This window comes from Syngnathus acus, chromosome 8, assembly GCF_901709675.1.
Source record: "Syngnathus acus chromosome 8, fSynAcu1.2, whole genome shotgun sequence".
Classification (NCBI taxonomy): domain Eukaryota; kingdom Metazoa; phylum Chordata; class Actinopteri; order Syngnathiformes; family Syngnathidae; genus Syngnathus; species Syngnathus acus.
In genome coordinates this window covers 10,065,436-10,077,306 of record NC_051093.1, presented here as the reverse complement: position 1 = coordinate 10,077,306, position 11,871 = coordinate 10,065,436, and the positions used below count along the sequence as shown (strand labels likewise).

At 47.3% G+C, this 11,871-nt stretch overlaps 2 protein-coding genes across 4 annotated transcripts; both read left to right on the top strand.

The window, feature by feature from the left end:
- The first annotated feature begins 1 nt into the window (after position 1).
- ddx42 (DEAD (Asp-Glu-Ala-Asp) box helicase 42) lies at positions 2-6,172 on the top strand. Of its 3 annotated transcripts, XM_037255864.1 has the most exons (18): positions 2-104; positions 851-1,066; positions 1,151-1,301; positions 1,406-1,452; positions 1,932-1,968; positions 2,241-2,393; positions 2,486-2,590; positions 2,657-2,776; positions 2,840-3,016; positions 3,127-3,255; positions 3,353-3,452; positions 3,547-3,594; positions 3,685-3,782; positions 3,895-4,171; positions 4,280-4,506; positions 4,658-4,768; positions 4,883-5,014; positions 5,088-5,501. In XM_037255864.1, the coding sequence occupies exons 2-18, from the start codon at positions 858-860 to the stop codon at positions 5,499-5,501; spliced, it is 2,535 nt and encodes an 844-aa protein (XP_037111759.1). In that variant the 5' UTR covers positions 2-104; positions 851-857. The 3 variants fall into 3 exon arrangements, with proteins under 3 accessions (XP_037111759.1, XP_037111761.1, XP_037111762.1); XM_037255866.1 differs by lacking the exon at positions 2-104 and having other exon boundaries at positions 858-1,066; positions 5,088-6,172; XM_037255867.1 differs by lacking the exons at positions 2-104; positions 851-1,066; positions 1,932-1,968 and having other exon boundaries at positions 1,223-1,301; positions 5,088-6,172.
- Positions 6,173-6,615: 443 nt separating this feature from the next.
- Positions 6,616-11,309, top strand: limd2 (LIM domain containing 2). Its single transcript, XM_037256119.1, has 4 exons — positions 6,616-6,790; positions 9,830-9,871; positions 10,207-10,343; positions 10,412-11,309. The coding sequence occupies exons 1-4, from the start codon at positions 6,788-6,790 to the stop codon at positions 10,569-10,571; spliced, it is 342 nt and encodes a 113-aa protein (XP_037112014.1). The 5' UTR covers positions 6,616-6,787; the 3' UTR covers positions 10,572-11,309.
- The last annotated feature ends 562 nt before the right edge of the window (positions 11,310-11,871 follow it).

The window sequence follows — 11,871 nt, the reverse complement described above, 5'->3', positions numbered from 1 at the left end:
TGGGAGGGAGTGCAAACACAGGAGGCGCAGATTGATGACGAAAGGCGTTGTTACTTCGCTGTATAAACAGTTTAACGGCTCTTTTGTAGGAAATCAGCAAGCAGGTAAACTAAGGAAAATACGGCGTGCGTGCCAAATGCAAAGTGTAATATGTTATTTTCGTGTAAAATGCACATTATTGTATCACGCCACATGCATGGAGATTGCATGCTCACACTCATTACGGCCTAAGTTCGTGGGCTGTCGAGCAAGCAAATGCTAATGCTAAATATCGTTATTGTGCACGTTGCGCATGGATTTTATATATTAAAAAAAAGCCCTCGATATAAGCATTTGTCTGGTTTTGGATGGTATTTGTTATCGTTTTGGATTTGGATTTGGATTGTACGTCGTATATTACCTTCAGCAGGCGATTCATCGCAGTTCCAGTTTAATGTTTAAAGCCGTACGTAAGCGATCTATTTTTAAAGTGGAATTGAGGTTGCTTGAACTGCTGCAATACCGTAATTGTGTCCAGAACGCCGCTGAAGCAAAGAATTGTGATTAAATAAGTGCATCTAACGTAGCAATTCGGGGATCTCAACGCTGGACACTTTATTAGGGACCCTTAGGTTGCCAAAATGGCGTCCAGTTCAATAATTTACAAATATTCCGTTTCGATTCACATGCTGTTAGAAAGGTATTGATACAGCAATAAGTATGTTCTTGCTGTTCCAAAGGGATCCGTCAATATTCTCATACACCTAACAATGTTTATAACTGTCTGCGTCAAACTCTAAGCAATGAATGATCATGTTATTGCTATTTGAATAAGTAAGGCAAATCATTCATTGAATTATATTCCACACAGCTCAGCCATGAATTGGAACAAAGGTGGTCCCGGTGTGAAGCGCGGCTTTGGCTTTGGGGGCTTTTCTCTTGCTGGTGGGAAGAAAGAAGACCCACCACTCCCCCAGAAATCCCACGGGTCGTTCGGGCCTCCAGGATCCAGCGGCTACGGGAAGGGCCAACTGCCGTCTTTCTACAAAATCGGCACCAAACGAGGCAATTTTGACGAGGAAAATGCGTGAGTCTCCACTCCGATGTAGCAGACAACACCACGCATGAAAACTAGTATGGAAATGAACATCTCCAAACTTTTCCCAACAAGGTACTTTGAGGACGACGAGGAGGAGTCCAGCAGCAACGTGGACCTGCCGTATATCCCGGCAGAGAACTCGCCCACGCGGCTGCAGATGAGGTCCGGCGACGGCTCGGACAGTGAGGACGATCCCCTCGACACATTTATGGCTGAGGTTGAGGTAAGTGCTATTTTCGTTCCGTTTTGATGCTGCGTAGATTTTATTTATTTTTCCCCCCCCCCCGTTGTTCAATGTTTTTGTAAATGTATGTTTTTCTCTCTTAGAACCAAGCGGCAAAGGACATTAAGAAAATCGAGGAAAAGTCGGCCAAGTAAGACCATCTTGAGTTTCTTTGTGTAGTTGTGTTTTTTGTGTCTTTTAGCAAGAAGGAAAACGACCACAACTCAAATAGATTGTTGTGTTGTGCGGCACAGGAAAAAAGTGACATGCCAGCATTTCCTTACTGCTTTTCTGGCTTCTATAGTACAGTAGAGCATTTGGGGCCGCACTGAAAATAGAAGAAAATAACAACGCTGCGAGAATTATACATTGAAATATTTTGTTACCAGAACAAATCTGTAGTATATTTAGAAAAATGTTTGAATGACCTAAAGATGCTCTAAGATTTTCTGCTAATCCAGTATAACAAATTTGACCTTTCTTGAAATTTCCACTGCGGCCCTAAGACTCCTTTGTACGGTAGTTAGCATACTATCAGGTAAGCATAGCGAGGCCGCAGGTCTGGGGGGTCTCCTTTGGGTGTACGAACGAGCCGCAGGGAAGTTTTTTTTTCTCCGCTTGTCATTTCAGGGGTATTCGTGATGACATTGAAGAAGAAGATGAACAAGTGAGTAGAGAGAACCTTTGCAATACTTGAACCATTTGATTGCATCAAGTGCCAAAAACATCCCCCTCTGCCTCTTAGCGACACAGGCACCATGTCGGTCGTATTGGACATTCACCGTCTTTATTCTTGTCTTTTCTGTTTCGTTGTGTGCAGACAGCAAAGCATGTTTAAGCGTTGATTTAGCTCACGAGGACCGCTCGGCAATATTGACGGACAGAACGTCGAGCGCGTGTCCGTTCAGTTGTAGACGCGCGTGGTTGTGCTTTCTGCAGGAGGCCTACTTCCGCTACATGGCCGAGAACCCCACCGCCGGCCTGACGCTGGAGGAGGAAGAGGAGAACGTGGACTACGACAGCGACGGCAACCCCGTTGCCCCCGTCGCCAAGAAAATCATTCTGCCCCTGCCTCCTATCGACCACTCCGAGGTAGCGCACTGTAGTCCTCTCCGCTAATTCCCAGTTTAGCCGTTTAAGCGACGTGTGAATAAAATCACGAGAGACTTCACGCTTCTCCCTAGATTGATTACCCGCCATTTGAGAAAAACTTCTACAACGAGCACGAGGAGCTCAGCAGCCTGACCGGGACTCAGGTGGTAGAACTTCGGCAAAAGCTCAACTTGCGAGTAAGTAGTCACGTGACTGCAAACGTCATGACGACAAAGAGGTGATGGCGATTTGTAATGTCTCAGGTATCGGGAGCCGCACCACCTAAGCCGTGCACCAGCTTTGCCCACTTCAGCTTTGACGAGCAGCTGATGCATCAGATCCGCAAGTCCGAGTATACTCAACCCACCCCCATCCAGTGTCAGGTATAGCGAGAACCTCAAATGGATGTCAAGCTGGAAAAATGAAGCGCTTTGGTTCATCCGCAGGGCGTGCCCATCGCTCTGTCGGGCCGCGACATGATCGGTATCGCAAAAACCGGCAGTGGCAAAACGGCGGCGTTTATCTGGCCTATGTTGGTGCACATCATGGACCAGAAGGAGCTGGAGCCCGGGGACGGACCCATCGGCGTCATCGTGTGCCCCACCCGGGAGCTGTGTCAGCAGGTAGGCCAAATTTGAAATTCACCTTTTGAGCAGAGACAGGCTGACATTTGCAGATTGGCCTTTCAATTCAACCACTTTCCCCCTCGAGCAAAGTTTGGGTCATTTTTCAGATCCACGCTGAATGCAAGCGCTTCGGCAAAGCGTACTCTCTGCGCTCTGTGGCAGTCTACGGAGGAGGCAGCATGTGGGAGCAGGCCAAGGCTCTGCAGGAAGGCGCAGAGATTGTGGTGTGCACTCCGGTAAACACATCGTCCAAACACGCACAACAAGAAAATGGGACAATAAATGGAACCTGAAATGGATGTTGTTCTTTTTTGTTGTTTTTTTTCTCCACAGGGTCGCCTGATCGACCACGTTAAAAAGAAGGCCACGTCCCTGCAGAGAGTGTCGTACCTTGTGTTTGATGAGGCGGACCGCATGTTTGATATGGGCTTTGGTGGGTTCAAATTACAGGACAGAGTACTCTACATAAAAAAAATAAAATAAAAAAAATGTCCAAGTTGAATGTATTTGCTTCCACTTTTCTCCAGAGTATCAAGTTCGATCCATCGCCAGCTACGTGCGTCCAGACAGACAGAGTCAGCGCTTTTTCTTATTTACTAATCATGAAGCTTTTTTTGTTTGTTTGTTTTTTCCCTGAAATGTAATGAATCCGATTCCCGCCACAGCGCTTCTGTTCAGCGCCACGTTCCGGAAGAAGATTGAGAGACTGGCCAGAGACATCCTGATGGATCCCATCCGCGTGGTGCAAGGAGATATCGGAGAGGTGCCTCCCACGCCTCGTAGTCGTCATGGCAACGTTTACCATTTTTTATTCGGTTGCGCAGATGAGCTCAGATTCTTCCTATGAATAGTTGATGTATTTATTTTTGGAACAGGCCAACGAGGACATTACACAGGTGGTGGAAATGCTGTCGAGCGGCACGGACAAGTGGAGCTGGCTAACGCGGCGCCTGGTGGAGTTTACGTCCAGCGGCTCGGTGCTGATCTTCGTCACCAAGAAGTCCAATTCGGAGGAGCTGGCCACCAACCTGACGCAGGAGGGCTACAGCCTGGGCTTGCTGCACGGTGACATGGACCAGAGCGAGAGGAATAAGGTCATCAGCGACTTCAAGAAGAAGAACCTGCCGGTCTTGGTGGCCACCGACGTTGCCGGTGAGTTGACGCCATCGCATTGTGGTAGCGTAGCAGTCAGAAGTGAGTTAAGGGCCTTCATTGAGACAAAAGCTTGGGCAAAGGTCATTTGAGTTCACCGTCCTCCAGCCCGCGGTCTGGACATCCCGTCCATCCGCACGGTGGTCAACTACGACGTGGCGCGGGACATCGACACGCACACGCACCGCATTGGTCGAACGGGTAGAGCTGGCGAGAAGGGCGTGGCCTACACCCTGCTGACCGGCAAGGACACCACCTTTGCCGGGGACCTGGTGCGCAACCTGGAAGGCGCCAATCAGAATGTCTCCAAAGAACTCATGGACTTGGCCCTGCAGGTAAAAAACACAAAGCTTTTGAAGAGTTCAAATGGAATGAAATGATTGACATTCATGATCAATTCATTCTGCCTCATCTACCTCACTTGACAAAATACTAAATGTCTGGCCCTAACTCAATGGTACCTTGTGCTCCTGTTTTGAATCCTAGAATCCATGGTTTAGGAAGTCCAGATTCAAAGGCGGTCAAGGAAAGAAGCTGAACATCGGTGGAGGAGGACTCGGTTACAAAGAGAGACCGGGATTGGGTGCTGACACTTCTGTGAGTGTGTGACAATTTCAGTAAATAACAGGTCATAAATGCAAAACAATCCACGGAGCGGTGAGTGATAAGCAAATCGATATTAAGCACAGTTGTGCTTTGTTGACTTTGCAGGATCGCAGCAGCAGCAGCACCAGCAGTGTGTTGTCTTCCTTGAGCGACTACGGGGGTTTCAACAAGAGTGGCGGCGGTGGCGGCGGCGGGGCCATGGGAGACCGCATATCTGCCATGAGACAAGCCTTCCAGGTACAGTCAACTCATAACTTTTTTTCTTTCTTCTTGTGACCATGGACCTTCATTCTGATGTGATCTTTCCCAGGCTCAATACAAGAGTCACTTTGTGGCGGCGTCAGGCAACCCGCCCAAGCTCAGCACCAAGTCCAACAGCTCGTCCGGCTGGACCAGTGCCGGCAGCCTGAGCTCTGTGCCTACCGAGTCGCCCAGCGGCGCAGTGCGAGCCCAGGCCGTCGCCGCCTCTTTCGCCATGCCGGGCTTCACCAGCGCCGGCTCGCTATGCACCGTGCCCGCCGCGCAAAGCAGCGTCCCGACGCCCTCGCGGGAACGCGGCGATCGTGATCGAGAAAGGGACCGTAGCGGCCACCACAGCGATAGCCGCAACGGGGATGAAAGCAGGCGGGATAAAGAGGACAGAAAGAGCGAGAGGGACAGAGGAGACGGAGGCTTTGCCGTACCCGAGCCGCCCAAACGTAGAAGGAGCAGGTGGGACAACTAGTGGGGAAAACATTGCAGAGAAATGCAGCCACTGTATAAAGCCCGTCAAGACCGCTTCATCCGTAGCGTCGAGCAATAGTGCTGAACGCCACACATGACATAGGGAGGCAAAACATTTCATTGTGACCTCGACAGCTCTGGGAAAAAATAGACCTAAAAAACACTGGACTTGCAAATGCAATACTTCTATTTGGAATTTGGGTGGTATGTCGTGAGCAGTTTAGACAATGAAACAAAAATGACGACAAGTGCTTCAGATAATGGATTGATGCAAAATTAGCAATTTTGCTCTTCATTTTTTTCCAGAGCTGTACAAATTTGCATTTTGTCTGCACTCATCGATATTGCTTGCAGAATTTAAATTGGACCGCCCCCTCCCCCAAGGGCTCCTCCCTACAGTACACCTTATTCAGGTTAGTTCATGTTGTCCTCCCCCTGATTAAAAACTGGACTGATTGTGTGTTTTTCATTTTTTCATCAAACAAAGCTAATGTTACTGTTTGTTAATAGAAAGAAATGCTCTGTGAGAATATCAAACATTTCTTGTATTTGAGTTGTAGTGAAGTGCCTTCCCCTGGTTTCTTCTGGTATGCTTTTCACCAGTCTTTCTCGTGTTCATTCATTCATGCAAAATATGATGTTTTGATTATTAAAGACTCTTTTGAAAACACACGAGATGGTTTTTTTCTGTACTTTCATGCGGTGGCGGCCTAACAGTTGATGAGACTTTTGAATACACAATGTGGAATTGGCTTTCTTCTGTTTTATTTGACACAGTAAACAGCCTGATGATTAGTTTTGATCAATTGTTTACTATCTGCTGAAGTGCGGCGGGGCGGGGAAAGTGGAATCTTCACCATTTCAGCAGCGATGGAATAAAAACGAACGAAATACGTCAATACTTTACATTAAGGCTTACCAACGAGGGTTTATGAAGACATCTTGTATATGATTATTGGAAATATGACCCTACTTGTTTTTTTTAATTATAAAGGCATTAAAGCCATATGACGTTTGAGTTGGCTGATTCTCGTCAATGCCTCTCAAGGAGAATCCAGCCAATGGCCTGCGACGTCCTCCTGCTGGGAGGGCGGGGGGAGTAAAAAGCTGGCTGTTGAAAACCGACCGACAGAGGAAGACAGACGCACGCTCGCTCGCTCGCTCTACAACCCGCCCGCTCGCCTCACCGGCATCGCATCGCATCGCCTCGCCCTCAACAAAAACCCACCCAGAGCGCTGAATTGAGACCACGTTTACCGGCCAGAGTTTCCCCTGAAAAACGCCCAGATGGTGAGTCCTCGGCTCGATTCCGCTCCAGCCCTCGCAAGGCTGTCGTTATGCTCGGCCGAGATGAGGCGATGATGTCCGGGTCGGTCGGGGTGGGGGGGGATGCTCGTTGCTCGTTGCTAACCGTTCATTTTGCTAAATTAAAATGTCCCTTTTCAAGACAATCAACACATTAAAAACAAACAAGCACATCAGTTGGCGTTTTTAGGTTCATCATTGAAATGATGTAGTTCGCCGGCAAAATAAAAACCTACTACAAAAGGGGATTTGAACGCACCCTAAAATGTGCATTTAATGCTCATCAATGTTGCCTATTAATAAGACGAGTCGTCCTCTTTCTGTTTAGGAAATGGCACTGTGTCGCCTCTCCAGTGTATCAAGTGTTTGTTGTAATACCAGTTCCATGCACACTGTAAGCAGATGTTGTAACAATCTGGCCCGCTTGCCTTTCCATTGCACAACGGAGCTACTACACGAAACCGCACACAGCGACAAGTGCACTGACACCTCATAAGTGCTCCAGCTTTATTCACAGTCATTGTCATTTAATTATGCACTAATTATTGTGGTTGTTCATGTGATAAATTTGGAGCGATTGTTTCCAATCATTTGGTCAAATAGCATTTGCTCAACTGTACCTGATATTATGGACGTGACATTTGGAGGCTGTGCAGTACATGGGTCTTTGCAAATACATCTTTTAAGACCACAACTGTTGCGTAGCATTATGAAAATGATACATACAACATACTCGCCAGATGTCATTTTGTCTCATGCAAAAATCACTTGTTTATTCCATATGGTGATTTGCTTGGATCAGAGAGCTGAGGGCATACATTGACCATTTGCTTGCCCAGCATGCTGTGGGAGCCATATGGCGCTGCGTTCAGAGCGCTATTTGATCGACTTTGATCGATTGCATAGCTGCAGGCAAACAAAGGGATGTTACCGGACAAAAAGCCTGCCTGCCTGCCTGCCTGCCTGCCTACCTACCTGCTCTCACATGTCCACTGTGTGAACCAGTCAAGATGTGCTGTGAAATTGTTCCACTTGTATTTACATGTTTACGTGTTACGGCACTCTATTGGGTGGGGCTTGTTTGAAGAATTCCACACCTGGGGGACTTTTATTCTTTTTCAGCGGTGAAATGTTCCTGTTGCACGTGATTAACGTGAAGCACTTTGCAGAGAAACAGGTTGCTCGGTCGCTTTCAACACAAACGCATCACTGTTCTACCCTCAGTTGACGTTAGAATGTTTTCATCAGGAGTAAAGTAGCTTTGCGTAGCTATTATATGCTGTTTAAAAATAGCATCCAACGTCAACAGAGCTGCACGCTTGGCTGAAGTTCTGTCTGAACTTTTGGCAGGCTCCCCAGACAGGAAGTCATTTGTGCAAAAATGCCGCATCACTCTTCTGGGAGGTTGTAAAGAGGAAGAAGGGGAGAAGATGTGATGACACTGTGAGACTGCTTAACTTCTAGTCAGAACGCAACCAAGCACTTCACACTTTGTAGCAGTGGCGCTGTTGTTTCTGCGCATAGTCGGTCGCATAGCTGACTGGGCCGGCCGGGCCTGTACACGTTGGAGCCGTGATGGAATGCTGCTGTCAAATACAGACCACGTGTCTGTCGTCTTCTGCCTTTGCTCTAGTATTGTTTGTACAGGCATGTGGGGAAAATTCATCGATATTGCCTGCGGACATATAAATGTAAGTGTACATCTTTAAAAGGCCTGTATGGCTTACATTAAAGTCTAAATAAGAGCATAAGTCTTCAATTTGATTCAAGTAGCCTTGAAAATGTCCCAAACAACAAGCCAAAATCCATCGGACTGAAAAATCCCAAAGGGGGATGTTGTTCCACTCCAGACCTGTAGGTAGCAGTAATGTGCATTCTACAAAGTGGCTGCCAGTGTGCTATGAAAGTGCTCCTTGTTCTGTTGAGACAAAAAGCTGCTTTATTTCTATTCACTCTCTCCCCTCAACGGCGTCCACCAGCGGCTGCTTTGTGCTTCCAAATGTATTGGCCGAGAAGAAGCGTAGCCGAGACTGTAGCCCGAGGAAGAGGCATGTTGTAACCACTTCCTGCCGTGCTTCAGTGCCTTGCATGTACATATAAGGCAACACAAACTGCCATGCTAGTTCCTACTGAGTAAGGCAGGTTGTTACTTGAGGCATTTGCATCCAGACGCTACTCGGGCTGGATTAGCATTTCAACTGCTAGCATGTTGTCACTTGAGTAGCCAACCCAAGATGCTATCTTGTGATTATGGTACTGCCAGAAAGTCAGCATTTCGTCACTTCTCATGAGTGGCCGAGAAATTGAGCTCTTCAGATTCCAGTTGGACTAGCTACCAAAGCATCCATCACACTTGCGTGCAAGCTGACAGCCCGTTTTCCTCCCGGTGTCGTCGTCACACTCATTTACAAGTCATTTTTTCCACACAGCCTACACGAGCGCCATTTGTGGCTTTTCCGCATGCAACTCTGTGAATGTGCCTCTCCTCCCTAGCCATACCTGTTAGCGGCACTTTAGCCCGTAGCATGCCTTTGTGCCATTTGGCACCGCGTAGCCCCGTCTGGCTTTTCTTCGGATTAAGCTTCCCCAAAGTGCCGTGACGTAACACCCGAGACCTAATTAGCTTGATTGTGCAGAAGTACACCAGAGGTAAGGTGTCACTTGCAATCGCAAAGCCTGTCAAAGCTGTCTGAAAGATAAGGACTCACCATGGAGTCGTTCTGCGTCTTTTCCAGGCTTCTGCCGTCTCGTGTCAGAGCCAGAGGTGGCGGCGGCGGCGAGGGTCACACTTTTACAATATGAATGTGTCACTTGACTTGGCCAGTTTTATTTCAGAATCAAATTTCCTATAGTCTTGTGTGTGCCGAACGTCCCCATGCTGAGTCACATGAGTGTCCAGACTGTAGTAGATCCTCTCCCAAGGGGGCGGAGGGGGTTGTCAAGTTAACAGTTGGGTAGAAATAACAAGGGCACCATGAGAACATGTTTGTGAAACTAATGTGTGTCTTTTAAATGCTTTCTCAGGATAACAGAAACACTGAAGAGAAACCAGTCCAGCGGTCCAAGGTAAACAAATGTGTGTGTGTGTGTGTGTGTGTGTTTTTTTGTGCTGAAAACACCCAATTGAACAAACTGGCAAACATGACTGTGCGGTGAGATTGGGGTCATTTGACACAGTATTTCATTGGTGCACACAAATGAGCTTATGTAACAAAAGCAATTGAATCCGAGAAGTTATTTACTCTTGTCCCACTTTGATGCCTTGGAGTTAGCAGTACAAGAGAATAATCACGTTGTCATCTCCGGGAAGTAGCACGCGCCTCATTGCTCAAGGTTATTTCTCTTCTCGTGCGCTCTCTTTCTAGGAAGTGTGAACAATTGTTTCTTTTGCGTGTGCTCAGTCCTTCAGCTTCAAGGCGCACAAGGAGGTGTGCTCGTCCTGCGAGAAGACGGTCTACCCCATGGAACGACTGGTGGCCGACAACCAGGTCTTCCACTCCACCTGCTTCTGCTGCAAGCACTGCAACACCAAGCTCAGGTACCTGAGTTTCATAGGATTTGTTATTGCCCCAAATGGACACCCATTTCAATTGTTCTTCCGAGCAGCCTGGGAAACTTTGCCGCCCTGCAAGGCGAATTCTACTGCAAGCCTCACTTCAAGCAGCTGTTCAAGAGCAAAGGTAACTACGACGAGGGCTTCGGACGCAAGCAGCACAAAGAGCGTTGGGCCGCCAAGGAGACGGAAAACATCACCAAGACGGCGTGAATACACAAAAAACACCACGCCCCAAGCTTTGTTTTCTTTCTTTTTTTTGCCCCCAAACTGGCCAAAACTTCCACCGTTGTTTTGTTCTTTAATTTAGTCCCAGCTAATTGATTGTGACCAAAAGCCTTCTCAGCAAAGGCGAGGGGAAATCTTACCATGCTGTAATTTGTTTCTTTCTTATTGTTGTTATTTTTATAAATGACTTGCACCTATTTAATCACGTCAGCAGGTACACTGTTTTACACCCACACACCCACACACACACACACACACATGCACTCGCACTCAGGTCAAAACTATCCAGGCTCTTTATTGGCAGTGTCACCCAAGGATTTTCTACAAACATGTTACAATAATGATCCGCAGCGGTCCCGAGCGCTCTGCCGGAATCAAACAGGGTACTGTAAAGTTACCTCGCGTCTTTTTGGAAATTCTTATTCTTTCTTGAATGATTTTGCGTTTTGGGAGTGTCGGCCGTCCGTCTTCATTGCATGTGGTCGCATCCCATCGGCCTTATTTTAACCACTGGATGGGCCTTTAAAGTCATAACGATTGGTTTTATGTCGTATCCAAGCACTGGGATTGCTTGTTTAGTGAATTTATCTGTACATAGCGCTGTGGTCTGTTGTGATTTGTGACCCCCCCCCAATGGCCCCAAAACACCCAGCACACATTGGTGCCATCTGTCATTTCAATCATTCCAATCATGTGAAAGCTTCCCCAAATCCAGTTTGACAACCTTTACAATAGAAAAATCCCACGGCACTCTGACCTAAATGCAAGGGTGGTACTGTTAGATCAAATGATCAGTTCATCCTCACGTTCTGCAGGAGCCTGATCATTGAATCAGGTGTGTTGAACGAGGGAAACTTGGAAAACATGGAGGAATGCGCGAGTCCGAGGACTGGACTTTGAGACCCCTGTGTTAGAGCATTTAATGTCTACGTGGCTGGCAAAGAACCAAGATGCTGACTGCCTAAGCCATTGGCACCTGGACCTATTCCTTCATGAAGTGGTGCCCCCTCCCTCTTTAAAAAGAGTAGCTAGCGCATGCTGCATGTATGACAGCCGGTGCAGACGTGCTGCTGACGTGCTGGATCGTCTGAGGAAGAATAGTTAACGACTGAACTTTTTTTTAATGCCTTTTTAGTCAAAGTTGCCTCCGTTTGCGGTCTCCATTTTGGATTGACCGACAATTAAATCGAATTTTAATGTCTTGTGTAAAAGTAAAAACTCCTTTTAGGGACTCGGCTGACACTTGAATGACTCGGTTGATTTTGTTACTGTGAATCGAGCATGC